A 20,641-nucleotide genomic window follows, 5' to 3' on the forward strand; every position below is an offset into this window, starting at 1 on the left:
TTAAGTTGTTTTGTATTTTCTGCAGCCATTTGTATACCTCTAATGAAGATGAGAGTATTTGATTTTATTATCACTTTAAATATTAAGGATCTATTTGAATAGTGGAAATAAATTAAAGAGTACTCAGTGTCAAAAAATGTAATGACTGAAATAACGATTAGATGAACAGATTAGTCTGACAGAAAGTTGTAATCTATAAAGGAATTACATATCAACTATATTAAAAATATAATGATTGTAGAAATTACTATTCTTGAAAATTAAAATTAATGTGGAAAATGGATATTATAAGTGTCTCCTGCAAAAACTAATCTACTCAAGCAACATTTGAAATATTATGACTAGTGCAACACTTGTCTTAAACTTAAAACTAAAACTAGCAGTTCTGGGGCCAGCCCCATGGCGTAGTGGTTAAGTTTGTGCTCCTGGCTTTGTCAGCCTAGGTTCACAGAATCCCAGGCATGGACCTAGCACCATGCATCAAGCCATGCTGTGGGAGCATCCCACCTAAAACAGAGGAAGATTGGCATAGATATTAGCTCAGCAACAATCTTCCTCATCAAAAAATAAAAATATAAAAATAATAGTTCTGCATGCCAGTTATTGTTTTAAGAATAGTCTTTAAAAATCTTCAATATTATTTTTTGAAAGACTTTTTTTTCACCATTAAAAACCAGATAAGCTTGAATTCCATGGTCATACAAGGTATCCTTATGTTTTTAGGGATAAGCAAAATCGGTTCAGATGTAAAATTTGGACATAGCCAAAATTTGTGTATTGCATTTTCCATCTAAGTGTAACCAGAAACTTACTGATGATGTGCATTTAAATTCTGGCACCCAGTCCATTCGTCAAATGGGTATTGGAAAGGCTGGTCGGCCAAAGTGGAAGAGGTTGAAAATAAAGATGTGCAGTGTGTTCATATTCATTTACTAAGTATTTGTTGAGTGACTAGAGATAGTGCACTGGTAAAAATTCTGAACAACCACAAAGTGAACCTATGCCTCCTACCTCCAAGCTATTTGGTCATTCATTAGAATAAATGGATTTGTTCATTAAACCATTGATCAAATAACTATTTTTTTAACTTGAGGCAAATTTTCACAACGCAAAGCTCTGATTGTCATCTCAAAGCAATTCAATCATTCATTGGATCAGTTCAGTTTCACAAATTTTCAGTCTATCTGTGCTCATTGGAAAACACTGAAAATGAATGTGATTTGTGAGGTGATCAAACTGCGTTAGACTACATGCAGTTGCTTATACATTGGTTTTCATATGCTTCCACGATGCTTATCAATCTTATGTCCAAAAGCCAGAATTGGAAAGTGAAATAGCCATTGACTCAGTGTCTTTAATTCTGTTTGAATAAGTGTCTCAATCTTTATGGTTTCCCTATTAACATATAACAACACAAATCCAAACTAATGTGGCTGGAGAGTTGCTTAAGCGTAAATTATAAATCCCTACTCTTCTAGTTCTTTCTTTGTCTTTTTCATGTTGCAACCTCAGTGTGATCTAAGCATGGAATTCAGCTAAATTAGAACGAATATCTGTGTAGAAGCAAATTATGTGTTGGTGTAGTGAGACTTTTGTAAGTCTCACTCTTGGAATTGTTAATTGAGTTTGGGGTAAAAATAGATGAAAAGAATCTTTGTTAATTAGATATGGGCACTGTCTGGAAGTTGTTGTTAAATACGTACAGGCAAATATGAATGTAAAAACATCAGAACAAAGATCCCTAGAGACAGCATGAGGGATTGACATGATTTATTTTAAAAAGTAGTAGGGAAATTTTCAAGGTGAATTGAAATGCCTGGGCCACATAAGAGTTATAAATGAAAATGATAAATAATATAGACAACATGATTTTTATTCCTAAGAATAACTGAAAACATCTTCTAACTGTGTCTAAACTGTTTTGTCAAATCAAGGCAGGTAAATTCCCCTGTTATCAGACCCCAGAACTGCAGTCCTGACTAAGAGAAATATTTGGATTGTGTATGCAGCAAATCATTCCATTAATTTTCAAAAGATACTATAGCATAAAGCTTAAAAAAAAACATAAGTTTTGAGGCTGGCCTAGTGTTGCAGTGGTTAAATTGCGTACATTCCACTTTGGTGGCCCAGGGTTCACTGGTTTGGATCCCAGGTGTGGACATGGCACTGCTAGGCAAGCCATGCTGTGGTAGACGTCCCACATAGAAAGTAGAGGAAGATGGGCACGGATGTTAGCTCAGGGCCAGTCTTCCTCAGCAAAAAGAGGAGGATTGGCAGCAGATGTTAGCTCAGGGCTAATCTTCCTCAAAAACGAAAAACAAAAAAACCCCATAAGTTTTGAAGATATCAGACTTGTATTGGAAACTTGCCTCTGTTGCACCTTTTTCTATATGACCTCAAGTATATTACTTATTTCCTCTGTGCTGATTTCCTCATTTGGAAGATAAAAAAATTACCCAATTTATAAGGTTATTGGGAGGATTAAGTGAGATAATATGTGTAAACTACTTTGGAAATGTCCCATACATTAATATTTCCAAAAAGTTGAAGAAGAGAAAAACCAAGTGGAAATTAAATTAACTTGCATTGCTTTTCTTTGTCCACTTTAAAAATTCTGTTGGCAGAAAGTCCAGATGCTCTTGGAATTCCATTTTTTTGCCTAATGTCAATCCACTCTAAATCTAGAGCATAGAAACACAGCATGTACTTCAGTGCACCTGAATCATTTTTTCTATGCTGCAATATACTTGAAAATATATTTTAATATTTTAAGACAATGAAATTGCCTGTTTATATTTACATAATATCTCTTGTTGACTTTCATTAAGCTGCCCTTCCTCGATCCTATGCCTATCCCCCTTTATAGTTGCCTGTGCCTTCTTCTCTGTCTGCCTCCTCACACAAGACCTGTGAATATCCTACAAGACTATGTCAGTACGTCTGGTTCTTTTCTTTCTTGCTTGCTCCAATGAGCTCTTCCATGCCCAAAGGTCATTTTTGACCTTGAATCATGAAATATGAATGTTGGGAAATACTTCATATTCATATAGTCTATGTGGATGACTCATTTTCTTCTCCATGTGTAACTTCTTGAGTGCTTTTCCTCCAATTTTTCCAACTCCCTCTAAGTCTTTCCCATTCATGTATTCTGCTGTCATTCAACATTCCATAAATATTTCTAGAGTGCCTCCTACTTGTCAGTGTCCTAAGAACTGGGAATACATAATCAATCAGATATAGTTTCTGGTCTCAAGACACTCAGTATCAAAATGGGCAGTGAGAAAACTAACAGACATTTGTGATAGAGTGTTAAGTTGTTTGACATAAGTTATTGGAGAATACTAAGGAACTATATAACTTAAATCCATGGAAGGAGGATGGTCCCAGAACCCATCCCAACGTGAGTGACATATAAGCTAAGACCTAAAAGATGACTAAGAGGCAGTCAAGACTGAGGAAGGGTGTGTAGGGAAATACTCCAGTCTACTTCCTGTGTTTCTCCTTCACTCTCACACTACTACCACACTCACAACACTTCTGAAACCAGATGTGTGTCAAACAATTCACTGCAAAACCAGTTGGGTGTCCTAAATGTAACTCAGTTCTGACACTATTTACTTGGAGATAGCATCAAAACCCACAGGTTCAGGACTCCACAAGTCTACCTGCCCCCCACTTCAGATGCCAATCTCAAGTCCATGTTGTCACCTGTTTCTGGCTGATTGGCTGCAAATCAGAGATTCCCACAACCACTTCCTTGGGTTCGATTAATTTGCTAGAGCAGCTCACAGAACTCAGGGAAACACTTAGTTAAGTTTACCAGTTTATTAAAGGACACAGTTATAAAGGACAGTTATAAAGCACCAGTTATAAAGGACACAGAAGAACAACCAGATGAAGGGTCCATAGGGTGGGGTCTGGGAGAGTCCCGAGCACAGGAGCTTCTGTCCCCATGGAGTTCAGGTGTGCCACTCTCCTGGTATGTGGATGTGTTCACCAGCCCAGAAACTTCTTGACTCTTGTACTTTTGGGATTTTTATGGAGGCTTCATCACATAGGCATGACCAATCATCAGCTCCATTTCTAGCCTCTCTCCTCTCTGGAGAATGAGGGGTGGGGCTGAAAATTCCAAGCTTCTAATCATGGCTTGGTTCTTCTTGAGACAAACCCCCAGCCCAGAGCCCACCCAGAGTCACCTCATTAGAACAAAAAAATGCTCCCACTGCTCTTATTACTTAGGAATTAACAAGGGTTTTGCGAGCTCTGTGCCAGAAAATGAGGACAGAGACCAATATGTATATTTTCTATTATCTCACAAAGGACAATTCAAATGAATATAAAAACTCACAGTCAAGATGGCAGTTTGTGTGTGCGTGATGCAAGGCCTTCAGTAAGCTAAGGCATGAAGTACGAGTAGGAAGATAAAGTTGAAGAGAAGAATGGAGGTCTTTATTCTTGACATTACATAATGAGTATTTAACATATATCATATTTGATTAAGTACTTTACAGTACAAACACACTAAAAAGTAGGGATTACTGTCCCTCATTTTATAGCAGAGGAATGTAAACTTGAGATTAAGTAAGCTGTACAAGTTCATACAACCAGTAACACCTAGAAGGGCCAAGACTCATCTTAGTCCTTTTAAGACTATTTAAGGAATGCTATGCTCCTGGGAATCACCTCCCAAATAAACTACTTGTCCACAGTTACTTGTCTCAGGATTTTCCTTCAAGAAATCTCAAACTTGGAAAGAAAGGATAGTATAGATGTAAAGTTGATGAAAAGAAGCAAATTTGTATAATGTGCTTAGCACAGTTCTGACTCGCTGTATGAGCTCAATAAGTGATTTTTATGTTGTCTTACTGCTTCCTTCTTTTTTTTCTGTTGCTTATTTACTAAAATGTAATCTTCTTGAGAGAAGGATTCTGTCTGCATTTTCCCAGCAGTGTCTAATACTTAGAATACTGATGAATGAGTATTTGTCGAATAAATGATTAATATACCTTAAACACATTAGAAATCCCAAAGTTTGAGAATACAAAGATATTAGACTTTGTCATTTTCTCACGAATCACATTTCTCTTAAGAATCACCTGTTTCTGTGCATTTTTGGATACCCTAAATTTCCAAGGCATTGACTTTCACTGATATTTTACCTGTCTTTTGAAGAGGACATTTTATATCACCCGAAGAACTCACAGAAACATTTCATGAATCTCAAACTTTTGTTTTCGATAATGATTTACATTTTCCTCACCCTGTGCCTGGAAAATTCTTCTCCCACATATTCACATTGCTTCCTCCCCCTTATCTTCAGGTCTATACTCAGAAATCACCTAATTCCTAATTACACTGCACCTCACAGCACCCCTCCTGTGCTTTAATTTTCCATTTACAATTAAAAATGTACTCTACTTATTTTTGTTTATAATTTCTCTCCCTCGACAAGAATGAAAGCTCCATTAGGGCAAGAATTTCATCCTTTTCTCCCCATTGTATTTCTGTAAAGCCTTGCACATCATCAATGCTCAATAAATATTTGTGAAATGAATGAATCTCTTCAGGCTGTCAAGGAAAACAGTTGTCCAAAGGCAGGGAGACAGGAGAGGGTCTGTTGGAAGACAGGATAGGACCTCACCGATTGTTTGGTAGAAAAAAAGAATGAGGGCAGGGGAATTTTCCAGACTGGAAGACTGGCCACCAAGACCATCAATAGTCCTCTGTGTGGAGTCAGAGCGTGTCAGAGACTAAGAGCCAGAAACAACCTGACACAGAAAAAGGCAAAAACAAAACTGAGGAGATTGACGTGGAAACATAGTGGGTTGGAGAGTGCCTAGAAGCAGTAGGTCAGGCTGTCAGAGGCTTAATGAGAAATAGGAAACACAAATAAGGATCAAGGCAGAGCCATAAGCCTGAGAGAAGCAGCATACAGAGGCCAGAGTTTTAGCTGAAGTACTTTAACTTTGTCTTCCGTCATTCTTCCGACTTCTTTCAGAATCTTTGCCACGGGAATCTTAACCGATAACACTGGAAACACAAAGAACTCATTCTCTTTTATGCACCTTAAAAGTCTTCTCCATTGTCTCCTTGGTAAATTCTTAGTCATTCTCCAAAATCTCCACTTAGATATTGCGTGCACTGTTCACTACTGTATTTGCAAGGTCAGAAAACAAATCCAAACAAGTTTGAGCACAAAGGGAAATTTGGGACTCATATTACTGAAATGCTAGGGGTAGAGATGATTTAAGAATGGCTAGAATCAGGAGTAGAAGTGATTCATCGGGACTCCATCTCTTCTACCTGCTTTCTCCATGAGGCGGACCTGATGGCAAACGGCACCCTGATCATATCTGGCCAGCTTGCCTTCCACAGTAGAAAAAGAGAATCTTCCCCCAGACCTCTGCCAGAAACATCTCAAGGAATATTCTGATTGCCCAAGGTTGGATCACGTGCCCACCCATCAGCCATGAGCTCTGGCCCCCGGATTGACAGTCCCTCTAGGATTAGAGTAGGGAAGGAAAATTACCCAGTGAAATCGTAAGATGTTGTTATGAAAAGGAATATGAAGGGAGGCCGGGCATTTAGAAACAAATGCCAATAAACACTGGACAAATCATGGTTGATCAGTTAAAATGATTGTGGAACTTTCCTCTTGACCACAGTTCCTTGGGCCGTCAGTGGATTGATATGCCGAATATGAATGCAAAACTTTGCCTACATGTGAATCCCTCCAGGAAGGGTTCCCTACCTAATGATGGGCAAAGTATTCCAGGGTGGGAGGGTAGCAATACAGGGAAAGGAAATTCTTTCTCTCCCATACCCACCCATTGTTAACGGCCTCTGATGTAACAGAGCCCACATGCAAAGCTGTGAGGGACAATGTGACAGAGTAGAAAGTATAAAGATAAGGACTTTTATTTGATTCCTATTTAGTTCTTCTCATTAATGTCTCTTTATCTCAGTCTACTTATTTGCTAAATGGAGATTGTAACACCTATTTTGTAGATAAAAGTAGTTTAACACAGTGCTTGGCACATAGATGGTTTCCAGTACTTTCTTGCAGTTATGTAACAGCTGGGCGAGCAACAGAGACTACCCAGAAGTGATTCCTCCTACCCACCATGTCATCCTGTTGGTGGTAAGCCATGCCGTTTAGCAGTGAGGAATCAGGCCTACTTTACTATTCTAGACAGCTCACCCAGGCTCTCCCTTTGACAGCATTCCCTGTCAGTGAGAGCCCAGAGAATGTTTGGAGGACCTCAGCTGCTTTTCATTCTGCATGCTGTTGCAAGCTGGTTTTCAAGTCATCTCTTCCCTTAACATCTCAAGCCAGGTGGGAGAATTTCCTAAAGAGGCCTGTGCTAACTTCGCCCCAGTGATTTCTAGGTGACCTTCTCTGCTCCTTTGAACACATTGAAAGGAGGACCCAACCCCCAAAGCTGCATTCACTGGAGAGAACCTCTCACTTTCCCCAGTGTGAAAGGAAGAATCAAGCTTATTAACACCTCCATTTAAATCAGGTGCTGAAACTTTGCTTTCATAATTACCCAGGATGACTTGTTATTGGGCAAAAATAGAATAAAATCATATTAGAGTAATAAAGAATACAGAATATTATAGATCCTTTCTCCTGTATCAAAAATCTAATTTCAGGGCTTGATTTAAAAAAAAAAAAGAGTTTTCATATTAGTGGTTGAAAATTACATCCTTCCTGGAACTAATTGTGTATATACTTTGTGAAAAACTTGAAGTTTATAATTTTTTTTCTAGCATGGTGGCAGAATCACATTTGCATATGGGGTTTTCCGTGTGAATTTGGTGTTTTGACTTTTTTATTAATGGCATTAATTCATCCTTTTACTGATTCTTTCAGTAAACCTTTACGAATGGCCTGCTTTACTTTAGGCACTAGGACATGTTGAAAGTTAATCTGTAAGCTAAGAGCTAAATTTCATATTTAATTTTTTTTTAAAAAGGTATCTCTTCACTTCTAAGTAGATTAAATAATGGAAGAAAGTGCAGAGACTTTTTCAATTTATTGTTACGTTTGTCTTAACATTTTTGTTAAATCATGGATGTTATCTTAGTGGAATGTCAGCATACAGTACTTGAATTTTAAAAATTCAGAATAAATTAACAATAATATTTCATTATGTATTGATGGTAATATAATATTATTGTTTTATGCAAGAGACAAGATGTTAAGAATGTAATATAAAAATTATATATCCAGGAGCTATCTCATTCTTGCTGTTCCTTTGATGTAATTCATTTCCATGTTAGCTACATGCGAGGAATGTCTCTGGAGTTTCCCAAGGACCCTAAATCTTTATCATTTGTTATTTCCAAATAAATTAGGTTTACATTCTTTCTTTTTTCCTATCCATTAATTATTTAATTCAACACATTTTTATTGAATACCCTGCACATAGTAATATGATGTGTTGTTTCATAGGAAATTGTTGTTTTCAATAAGATATTCCTTTGAAAATTCTTTTGCCATGAGATATTATTAGGACTTCTCCTAGCTAAATAAATCAGCAAAGTGAGTAAGTAAATAAAGGAATAGAATATTATATTTTAATAGATGAAATACACGCAAAAATAAACAGGGATATATTGTAATAAGTGTTTGATGGCAAGGTCTGTTCTCTCTCAGGAGTGGGATTTCAGCTGAGTTTTGAAAGCTGGGATGTGTCAGCTGTGGTCTGAGCTGGGGAAGAATGTTTCAGACAGGAAGATCATCAAGTCCCTCAGTTCTGGGGGAGAAAGAGCCAGGTATATTTGAGAGACAGAAAGGAGGCCAGTGTGGCTAAAGGGATCATGTAGGATGTCACAGACTTTGTTAAGAAGTTTAAATTTATGCTAAATAAGTTGGGAAAAGATTGAAGTTCTTTAGAAAGCTGAGGAGTGACACAATATAACAAATTTAAAAGATGAATCTGGCTTCTTTGTGGATGATAGATAGCAGATGGGCAACAATGGGAGTAAGAGAACCAATGATTTAGTGATTGCAGTATACAAGAGAGAAGAGCATTTGCATGATTGCTCTTCATTACATGGTGACATGCCTTTATGAAATGATATGTCATATTTTCAAATGCTGGAGGTCACATGTGAGATCACCTGCTCTCACACACACATGGTGATTCCTCTGGGCATTGAGGCAGTGGCAGGCAGCAGGACAAACTACCAACCTAGTGATGTCTTTTGTTTAGTTAATGATTATTCATCTGTGTGACATATTGGTGTCATAATTTCACCATATAAGTTTAATATGATTCAGTATTTGCTGTGTACCAAACACTATGGGCATTAATTTCTGCTAGAACCAACGCTGGCTCAATATCTGAGCCGATAATATAATAAAATTTGCCAAGAAATAAATAATTTATGGCATAAATGTAATGGAAAATATTTTCAAAATATGTATAAATAGCAAATACATTTTAAAACACCATTCAAAAAATGCTAGAATGCTATTTTCCACTCTGTATATTACTAAGAGCGTTTAAACTACAACTATCTGAAAATCTTTCTTAATTGAACTTGTCATATCTGTAAAATTGAGCTGAAAATTTATAAGAATTAATTGCCCTCTGACAATTTTTTTTTGTAAATTAACTATATTTGGACTAGTGGTGCTAAAAGACTGACCATCAAAATACTGATGAGACCAATTTAATTCTAAGTGCTCATGATAGAGCCATAAAATTGCTTAAGTCTAGTTTATGTATTTGCTTGTTTTAAAATCACAGGTGCTGGCCCCATGGCCTAGTGGTTAAGATCAGTACACTCTGCTTCAGTGGCCTGGGTTCAGGGTTTCAGATCCTGGGCTTGGACCTACACCACTCATCAGCCATGCTGTGGTGATGACCTACATATAAAATAGAAGAAGACTGGCACAGATGTTATCTCAGAGCTAATCTTCCTAAGCAAAAAAAAAAAAAAAAAAAAAAAAATTGCAGACTGCTACCTCTTTGGGTAAATGATGTACAATTAGACTTCAGTCTTCATTCTTTTCATTTAGTTTCCTTTGTACTTTAAAAATACAGACCAATGCAAATTTTATCACATTTCATAAATTAATTTTAAATGTAATCTCTGAATTAATAAGACATGGATCATACCATTAATTTAGATACATTTCCAACTAGATAGACAAATTTTCCAACGAGGAAATATTTTCTTCAGTAAATTTCACATTCCTATAAAACTTATAAACATTACTCAAAATGCTAACCTAAATTTTAAAAATGTTTGTTGAATAATATGAATTAGATCTAATGTTTACTTTCTGGTTATTTGCATTCATTAGTTTTTAACCATATTTGAGTAAGTTCTATTATGTTTTACTTTACGCTCTATTTTAGATTTTAAAAGCATAGTGCTTTTCTCTTGCAGATTGTTGCCTTGCGTGAACAAAATGTTCATATACAAAGAAAAATGGCATCAAGCGAGGGATCCACAGAGTCAGAGCATCTTGAAGGGATGGAACCTGGCCAGAAAGTCCATGAAAAGGTACGACACACACAACATGCTCCTACATGGACATGTTGATTTGCTGTATCACTTGAGAGGAATATCAAATATGAAATCCATGTAGTAAACATTCTTTACAATTTTTTGATTTGTTGGTCAAAGGTTCATAATGGCTTCCCTTTTCATTTATTGTTCTTTTGTAATTCGATTTTCTTAAAAATAATATATAAGTGCATGTGTTCATGCATATATATATTTGAATTTCTCATTACTTGCTAACTTGATTCTTTTAAAAATAATTCAATTATATGTAATTGAATATATATAATTAAATATATCTATATGGATATGTCAATAATATATATCCAGCACTTTTTAAAGTACAATAATAATAACTTTGAATTTTAAGTGGTATTATGTACAGCTGGTGACTTTTCCTTTGTGTTTGGGAAGGCCCCAGCAGTAGTCCTGTTAATGAGAAATGACATAAAACAATATCTGAAGTCATGGGGCTTTTACCACTTTTTTAGGAGAGTGATTCTCCTTTAGGGGGGCTTTCCCAGGCCGAGGAAACCCACAGCCTGTTTGGCCCTTTTCTATGCTGAACCCTTTGTTTCCAGCAGCAGCAGCAGGTCTGTTCCTGGTAGGTCTGGAATCAGGTAGAGATTACGTAGGCATTTGCACATCTTGTGTATGACGCTTAGAAAATCTCCTGGATATTTGCCTTTAACAAATTATGTCTTTGGATGATTGAGTTCCTTAATCATCAAGAACACATGACTCAGGTAGGTAACTTGGTGTCGTTGTGAATGTCAAGAGGTTTTAAAACATAGAGATTAAGAAGCAAGTGACTGGACCACAAGACAAATATCACTAGACTTCTTACCAGAAGGTAAATTGAGCGATTCCTCACTTATCCCACTGAAACAAATGAAGGGGCTTCTTACATTTCCTCCTTCAAGTATAAAAGCAGAGGAAGCCAAGGATACCAAGCTAATTTCCTGAGACTGTCAACAATTCTGGCGGTTGAGAAGCAAACAGCTCTTATTTAAGGCTTCACCATTTTAGACTTTATCCATGTGTTTCCCAGAAATCTTAAGCTAAGTATTAAAAGATAAACTACATTCTGACAGCTAGATTCCATGAGCTGCATTTCAGATCTCAATAAAAATTATTTCCCAGGGCCGGCCCCTCGGCATAGTGACTAAGTCCAGCATGCTCTGCTTCAGCGACCCAGGTTCGCAGGTTCAGATCCCCGACATGGACCCACACCACTCGTCAGCCATGCTATGGTGATGACCCACATACAAAGTAGAGGAAGATTGGCACAGATATTAGCTCAGGGCTAATCTTCCTCTGGAAAAAACAAAACTATTTCTCTTTCCTTCAGATAAATAAACTGACATTAATTCAGTAAATAAATCATCTTTATAATAAGGTATTTTCACACAAAACTCAGTTTAGGAAACTAACATAATTTTCTATTACTGTTTCATTTTAATTATAGCATTAGTAATATAGTGCCATACCTTTCCTGAGAGGATTGTAGAATCACACTGATTTAGCTAAGAAAATGAACTTTATGGTCATCTAGTCTTTTTCTTAGAAGTCTACAAAATACTGTTTTCCATAACAGTACTGTATTTATGTATAATCCAGACTGGAATTAAAGAAATATGCCTTTCAAAGGCATAAAGAACTTGAGATCTTGTTGATTCTCTGATGCTTAAAGCGTTCTTCTGGTTCTTCTGGAGAGGGGACATTACTCATACATGTATTGTTTTCAAACATTGTTTCTTCAAGATATAACCCCTAAGTATTCAGGGGTCTAAGTGTTGTAGAATATAAGATAATTCATGTCAGATTAAATTTCAGAAACTGGTCACAGAATTAGGATTAGGATCTATGTCACTGATGTGTGTGTGTGTATATGTATAATTGTCTCTATTGGACTCCACAGATAGAAGGTGTATATATGGAGGATACTGAGTAGTTAGTGACCTGAAGTACTCGTCTTTAACTTTCTTTGCCTTCTGGTTCTTGGTGAAAGCATTTAAGCCAGTATAGAAGAGAAATTCTGTGCCATTCCTAACTCACTCGCTCTTCATTATGTATGTAACTAACGATTTTTCAACATTGTAGTTTTTTTTTTTTTTTTAATTTCCCAGAATTATAGGAAGAGTGATTTTCACATGCTTTGGAATAATGGTATAGCATTATTGTTTAAAATATCATGCCCATATCCTCCAATGTGAACCTAAAATATATATAAAACATATATCACATATATGTTTATTTTAAATTTAAAAACAAATAAACTGTGTTTCACTTTATATTATTCCTGAGATTATTCGAGAAAGTACTCCAGAACTTTTATTTATATGACATTTCTTACCTGCCATTTCTCTTTTTTTCTGTGGTCAGAACATTTAAGATCTACTCTGTTAGCACATTTCAAGTATACAACACAGTATTGTTAGCTATAATCACCACGCTGTACATTAGATCCCCAGAACTTACTTATCTTCTAATGGCTGACATTTCTTGATAAAATATGACATAATAGCCTAATTATTATTTTTATCATTCTCATATAAGTGCTTCTTAATTACACACATGTAACATTATAAAGCATCTTTTCTTTTCAAAATTATCCCCTATACCATGATTATTTAAAGCATATCAATAACATTGAATAACAATGTCATAGGATTGTAACTTAAATCCTAACACTTCACTTTTTTTATTGAGAACTGTTTGAAAGGTATATCCAAACAAAGAAAAAGAGAATATTATTTTTGGGAGGGTCTCTGTAATGAAGGTTATCAGTGTAGGATGACTATAGTATTAGTGTGTAAATTATAAGGTGGTTTTTGGTGGGAAAAACACAAAACTATTGTTAGATACTATGGAACTGTCAGAAAGTGACTTGTAAATCCTAGTCACAAAGATTACCCTTTGTTTAGGGCAGTAAAGTTATTTAAATTATATAGTCAGGGTGCGTTATTAGCCAACAGGAGATGTTTGATGTTAGCGGCTTGAGAACTCTGTTGACAAAGTAGTTGATAAAAATAGTCTCATAAAAACACACTCTGAAATAGGCCTTATTACTCATAGAAAAGTTGTGTAATTACTATCAACATTTTAAAAACAAAAAATGAAAAGAAAAAAATAAGCTTAACTGAAACAAGTTTAAATGTTTCTTTATGCCATAAATTTAATCAATTGTTCTAGAAGAATGTAAATATTCACAAGATAATAAAAATTTTCAGAATGGTAAATTTTACCTCCTTAAAGGTTCAGAACTGGGCTCAATAACTTTGTTCCTCTTGTTTCCTAGAAGAGAGTTAGTTTGTGAAATGTTTTTAATAAACATGCTGCTCTCGTAAAGGAGTTAGCAGTCCTCCTGACTCATATATTCTGTACTTCCAATTATTTTTTTCAGCTGCAAATGTTTGCTGAGTGATGTGGATAAGTAGACGGTTAGCCAGTCGTGGAGGCCCAGAAGACATAGTCCCTGTAGTAAATTCTCCAAGAAACTATAGTGAGAAACAAACCTGCCTAAATTAATATTGCACAACAAGATAAATAAAATAGATCAAAAATGATATTAGGGTTTACAGAAGAAATAAATTAACTCTGATTGGGGGATGTCAGAGAGGCAGCATGGAATAGTGATTTCTTTGAAATCGGTAGACCTGGATTCAAATCAACATTATGCTCTCACATTCCTTTGTGCAAGGAGATTCCTTTAGGTATTATTGTTGATTTTTAAAAGTTCATTCTAGCTCAATCTTATTTTTTCTGATCATTTATTCTTTCATAATTACACATATTCATTTGTTTTCTAGAGTTGATTATTTTATTCTATTCAAGAGCATGCTTTTTTCTTAATTTTTCCCACAACTTCTCCCAGTTACCTTTTACTCTGAGAAGATTCAAAACTGACTGCTGTGAGTCTGGCTCTTATACCTGGGCTAGAGGGGCCCATGCCCTGGGCCCACGATATGGTGGGTCCTGATCTGGTCATCTGCGCCCCTCTCTATGGGATGAGGAGTCCATGATACCAAGGGAAATCACACACCCGTGAACCATGACCATCCCTTCTAGATCACCTGCCAGTTACCTGGAAGCCCAGACTTTCTGACCAAGCACACCTTAGCCTGCCTCTAGGGCCTTCATGGGTCTATATAATAACATTATATAATTAAATTAGCTGTATGTTTAAATGTTTGGCTTACAAATATACCACATTTCTATTTAAAAATACTCATAAACATCCTTTAACACAAACACCACTCTTTTAAAGACCTCCACCAAGTTCTAGCTGAAAGTCGTCATCTATAGGGATGTCTCCAGTAGATAGACTGTATTTTGCCCACTTTTATATGCCTTCCTCACTACATGTCATCTACCGCCAACAACTCTTCTTCCAAAAATTCAGTCTTTGTTAACTGTATTTTGCACATAGGTGGTTAAGCCCCAGTTTCTTCTCTATATCAGAGATAATTATCTTTTTGGTTTATTTGTATCTGAATAGCACTAAGAATATTTTCTTCTGTGCATTGATCCCATATATTGTAATCTAATTTCTCATAATAACATGATAATAAAGTGTATACTTCACTTTTATTCTTCAATTAATTTTTGAGCAATGAAACCAAATAGGAGAATGGGGTTTATGAATTTGCAATATTGGGGTTGGCATACCTCCTAGGAAAGACAAGGTCCAAGTATAGCCTTAGATACATGAGGCTGGAGTGGCCTAGAGGTCTATGACTGGGTAGGAAAGAGCCTGGAAGAGGCGAGGTTAGGCTGTTCTATGGTTCATCCATGTGTGCATGAAGTTATCCCATATCAAATTTATAGGAGCTGAGCTGGAAGGGAAGCTTGTGACCACAAGTCAGGTATCTTCTACATACAATCGAAAAAGTAAGAAGTAAAAATTTTCTAATGTTGTGTGGGAACTCATTAAGTTCAAAACAAATCTCTCTGAATGTAGTGACTGGGTTTTCATGCTTTAACTAGGATGTTAGCAGATGGAAGGGAAAGTGGAATCGACTCTTCCATCTTTAGTCATAGATTCAGTATCATTTATATTATTAGCCCAGATTTGAGGGAAACAGAATAAGTATATCATTGCTGAAGTAGGATGTTTTCAAATTTTAGAAGACTAGCGGGTTCACAAGAGTTTGACAGAAAATTTGTTCGTGTATCTCTATCCTATTGTCCTAATTTGAGGGTCTATTTTGTGCCAAGGAATCTGCTCCTTTACAGATATAGAGAAGAACAAATACTTTTCCCCTTCTCTGTAATGTTTTGTCTGATCTGTTAAGCCAGACCAGGAGAGTCTTTAAGTCTGTCATTCAGAAGTTCCATGACTGACCTAATTTTATTCTTCACTTTGGTAGAGTTTTTCCATCTTAACGTTTCTCATGAAACACCAGTTCCCCAGAATTTAATGGGTGTTTCACAGAACCCACTCCCCCAAAAAAGAGAATTCCCAGGACAACAAGGTTAGGAAATACTTTACTATCCAGTTTTGAACTGACATCTTTACCGTAGTATTTATTAGAATTTTTATTTTTTAATATTGTCAAGCCCCGAGGGGAAGCACAGTCTGCAGTGTTTCCTAACGCATATGACCCAAACTCCCCTCTATCTGCAGGGGAACTGCATATGCCAGGATAAGTATCCTGAAGAATATTCTTTAACACTGGCTCTGGCCTTTTAAAGATAGGCAAACCATTCTTCAAACCCTTCTGGAAACCTCGTTAACAAGGAGTCTACAAGGCCAATAAGAACAAGATAAATAACTGGTATAAAGCCCTTTACAGGACAAAAGTGACTTTACATAAGTTGTTTTATTTGATCCCTGTAATAATCCTGTGAGGTTTGTAGAGCAAGGATTACTGGCTCAAAGTCATACAGCTTGTGAACAGATGGAGCAGAGATAAATAGTGTAACAAGTTTCCAAATATTAAAAGTGAACTGTGAGTGAAAAAAAAGCAGCATATACTACCTGATTTCACGGATTTCAAAATATGAGTATTTACTTTAAGCAAAATCTCAAATGTGTCCATGTGTCTAAGAGCATGAAAGAGTTTATTAGATTGAGTATGAGTCTTAAAAAAAAGTCAAAAACAAACCTTAGACAAAGCACCCATGTTGAAGACTTCAGCAATCATCCAATCAACTATTCTCCAGAAATTCTTACTAGGCTCTCCTTTGTCATCAATGTTTTCATCCATTCCCGTTGCCATAACAAACTTCTTCCAACTTAAAGAAAAATCGTCTTGACTCAGCTTCTACCACTAGCTATTGCTTTATTTTCTGCTCCCCTTTACAGCAAAGCTCTTCAGAAGGGTTGTCTCCTCACTGTCCCCAGTTCCTTTCTTGGCATTCTTTTATAAATCTATTCCAGTAAGATCTTTGACCCACCACCCCATAGAAACCACTCCTGCTACCATCATCACCAAATGTGTATCACTGCATATAATGGCAAGTTCTTAGCCCTTATTGTAGTTGATGTCTCAGCAGCATTTGACGTAGTTGATCTCTCTTTCCTTCCTCCTTGATAAACTCTTTTCACTTGCATTACAGGAAATCATACTCTCTTTGTTTTTCTCTGGACTCACCAGTGGCTCTGTCTCAGTCTCCTTTCTTGGATAACATTCTTCTTAGTTTTGGAGTGACCCAGGGCTCTGTCCTTCATATCTTCTCTATCTATATGCTCTCTCAGCGATTTCAATCAATCACATCACTTTAAATACCATCCATGTGCTAATGACTTCTAAATCTTTACCTCTAGTTCAGACACTATAACCAAATGCATACATCCAGCCACCTATTGAACATCTCCACTTGTATATATAGAAGACACTGTGAACTTAAAACGTCAAAAACTTATCTCTTGATAATAGAATTAATGATGATAAAAAAACTCTCTTCATCTTCTCCATCTCAGAGGATGGAAACTTCAACTTTCCAGTTGCTCAAGTCAAAGAATTTGGAATCATCTTTGCATCCTCCCTCTTTCTCACACCCAACATCAAACTATAAAGAAATTTAATTTACTGTACCTTCAGAATTTAGCCATAATCTGACAACTTCTCACCACCCCCACTAACCACTCTGGTCTGAGTCACTCTCATCTCTAACCTGGATTATTGTAATTACCTCCTACCAAGTCTCTCTGCTTCTCCCATGGACCCTCTGCAGTCTATTTTCAACACAGCATGAATTAGAGTGATGTTTTAAAACATAAATCTGAACATATCAATCATCTGCTGGAAACTCTGCAAATATTTCCCATTTATACAAGGTTCTACATGATTTGGCTTTCCTTATCATCTGACATTATCTCCACCTCCACCGCAGCCACACAGGGCTCCCATTGACTTTTGAATTGCTCTTTCTCCTGACTAGAATGCCCTTCTTCCAGATATCTGCATGGCTATCTCCTGCCTCTCCATCAAGCCTTTGTTCAAATGTCATAACATATTCTAACATAGTATACAATTTACTTATTTATATTGTCTGTAGTTTACTGTCTGTCACCCCAGCCAGAGAATAAGCTCCAAGAGGAGCTTCTTTGTTTTATTCATGATCAGGCTCAGGTGGCTGGAACAGCTCCTGGTACATGGTAAGCTCTTAATATGTTCAATAAATAAATAAATGAACACCATGCTGTTTTAGCTACTGTTACTTTATGAATCTTGATTCTTAGAGCTTAATTATAATATCAGCTTTTCAGATCTCATTGTAAAACCCTATTGAGATTTTGATTGGAATTACTTAAATAAGTATATTAATTTGGGGAGAATAGTCACTTCTATGATAAAATGTCTTATCAACCGTAACATGGCTCATGTCTCCATTTTGTGTGTGTGTACTGTTTTATGTTCTTCAATAAAATTGTTCAGTTTTTCACATAGATGTCTTTCAAATTATTAGATTTATTTCTAGACACAAATTTTTATTTCTATTTTGATTATTATCTCTTTTCTATATATATATTGGTAAGGAAGACTGTCCCTGAGCTAACATCTGTTGCCAATTAGCCTCTTTTTTGCTTGAGGAAGATTGTTGCTGTGCTAACATCTGTGGCAATCTTCCTCTATTTTTTGTTTGTGCGACGCCACCACAGCATGGCCTAATGAGCAGTGCGTAGGTCTGCACCTGAGATCCAAACCCACAAACCCCAGGCTGCTGAGGCAGAGTTTGCAAACTTAAGCACTATGCCACTGGGGTGGCCCCTCATGGTTTTTTCTAATAAATTAATGCTGACATATAAAGATGCTATTGATTTTTCAGTGTTGATATAGCATCCAGCAAACTTGCACACCTATTAGTTCTAAGAGTTTTTTGTGTTCTTGGACTTTTCTAAGTAGTTAAACAAATAAAAAGTGTTTTATTCTCTCTTCTCTTCCTTCACAATTTTTATTTCTTTATTTATTATATACTACCTAAGACTTCAATCTTCAATACACTGTTCAAAACTTCAATACAGTGTAGAGTAGCATGTGTCAGAATAGCATACCTGACTTTTTAAAGTCAAGCTTTATAAAACTTTATAAAGATCAAGACTTTAATGATAATCTTACTCAAGTTTTACCATTAATGGTGATGCTGGCCATAGTAACCTTATATCAGATTTGGAATCATCCTTCTATTACAAGTTTTCTAATAATTATTATCAAGAATAAGACATATTTATCTCTTAAAGTGGTGGACTTCATTAATGGATATTCTGATAGTAAACTATTTTTCTATACCTATGGATAAAATAATTGATTTTGTGTCTTAACTATATTCATGCTTCTCTGCCAGAAATTCAATTTAAAAAAATAGAAAAAATAAAGCTCTCTTTTGCTTCATATTTATTATTCTTACATTTATTATTAATTCTTTACATTTATAATAGTTATGATCTGATTGGGATACAGATAAATTGAGCCCTCTTTTGACTATTTAACTATTTTGACTACAAGAGTACTCGAGTGACCCAATAAACAGCAATTCAGGTGGTACTTTATTGGGTCCATTCTTACTCTGCCTGAGTTATCCAAGAACCCCAAAACTTAATCAGGTCAAAGAGACTAGTTCCTCTTTGAAACATTTTGTGAAAAGAGAACTAGAAAATATGATATGGTAATAAGTGAGCAACCATTCTTTTAAACTACCATTGCTTCTTTTGAGTTTTCAAAGCATCACTTTTGAAAACAGATTCAAAACCAAATGCCATCCATGTACCATTGCAATAACCCACTGACGTCTAGGCTAAATGAAACCATTCCATACCATTTACTAGCTTGGTTTTGAAGCAGTAGTGATGTTCCTTAAGAGAGTGGTTCTTCAGGGAGGATTTCCCCTTCTCCAAATTATACTAGTTTGAACTTAGTGTCACACTTAGGTTCCCAAATTCATCGAGAAGACTGAGCCAGGAAGGTCATCCAGACTCTGCCACACACCAAGCTGGAAGCACAGCTGACATTGGGTATGGGACTCAGGTGCCAGCGCACACGCTACTTCCCTCATGGTAGGTTCTTCTAGGGGGCTCTCTGAGACCTTTCTGACGCAGTCAATTGTCTTACTCTGTAGGAGAATTCAGAATAACATTGAATTTCACAATTGAAAGGAAAGTAGTCTTGTTTTTCCTCTCTCTCTAGAAGTTTACAGGTATTAATGCAAATTATTCTCCCGTTCCCCTGTCTTATATCAAGACAGAGTAGAAGAGACAATTTGTCAAAATTTTATTAAGTATTCTTCCTGGGGGGGGGGGGGGCGGTGTCTACTTTCATTATATTTACATATCTAAAAGAAGGGCTGAGTGATTCTTCTAGAAAGAAAGAAGATCCTCTCCAGGTTACTTCTTAATTCTACAGCTGAACAAAGAAGTATTTGAAGATCTTCACTTGAAAACAAAAATAAAAACCAATAACAAAACCCTCACTATCCACACTTTACCTCCTTATATCTTCTAACTATATAGATCATTTGAGAATTGTATAGATGAGTGTTTTTCCACATTAATCATTCAATATGTTTATTTTGCAATATGGGAAATGGCTGCTTTTTACACTTCTGAGTGTTATTATCATTCATCATGGGAACATTGAATAAAAATTCCTCTAGTTTTATCTGAACTTAAGAT

At 36.1% G+C, this 20,641-nt stretch overlaps 1 protein-coding gene across 24 annotated transcripts in view; it reads left to right on the forward strand.

The window, feature by feature from the left end:
• PPFIA2 (PTPRF interacting protein alpha 2) overlaps positions 1-20,641 on the forward strand; it is a 450,745-nt gene that overhangs the window by 301,828 nt on the left and 128,276 nt on the right. For all 24 annotated transcript variants that reach the window (XM_070507223.1, XM_070507232.1, XM_070507235.1 and 21 more), the window contains one exon: positions 10,408-10,524. In XM_070507223.1, the coding sequence (XP_070363324.1) occupies positions 10,408-10,524 (117 nt within the window). The remainder of the gene's footprint in view (positions 1-10,407; positions 10,525-20,641) is intronic.

This window comes from Equus asinus, chromosome 4, assembly GCF_041296235.1.
Source record: "Equus asinus isolate D_3611 breed Donkey chromosome 4, EquAss-T2T_v2, whole genome shotgun sequence".
Classification (NCBI taxonomy): domain Eukaryota; kingdom Metazoa; phylum Chordata; class Mammalia; order Perissodactyla; family Equidae; genus Equus; species Equus asinus.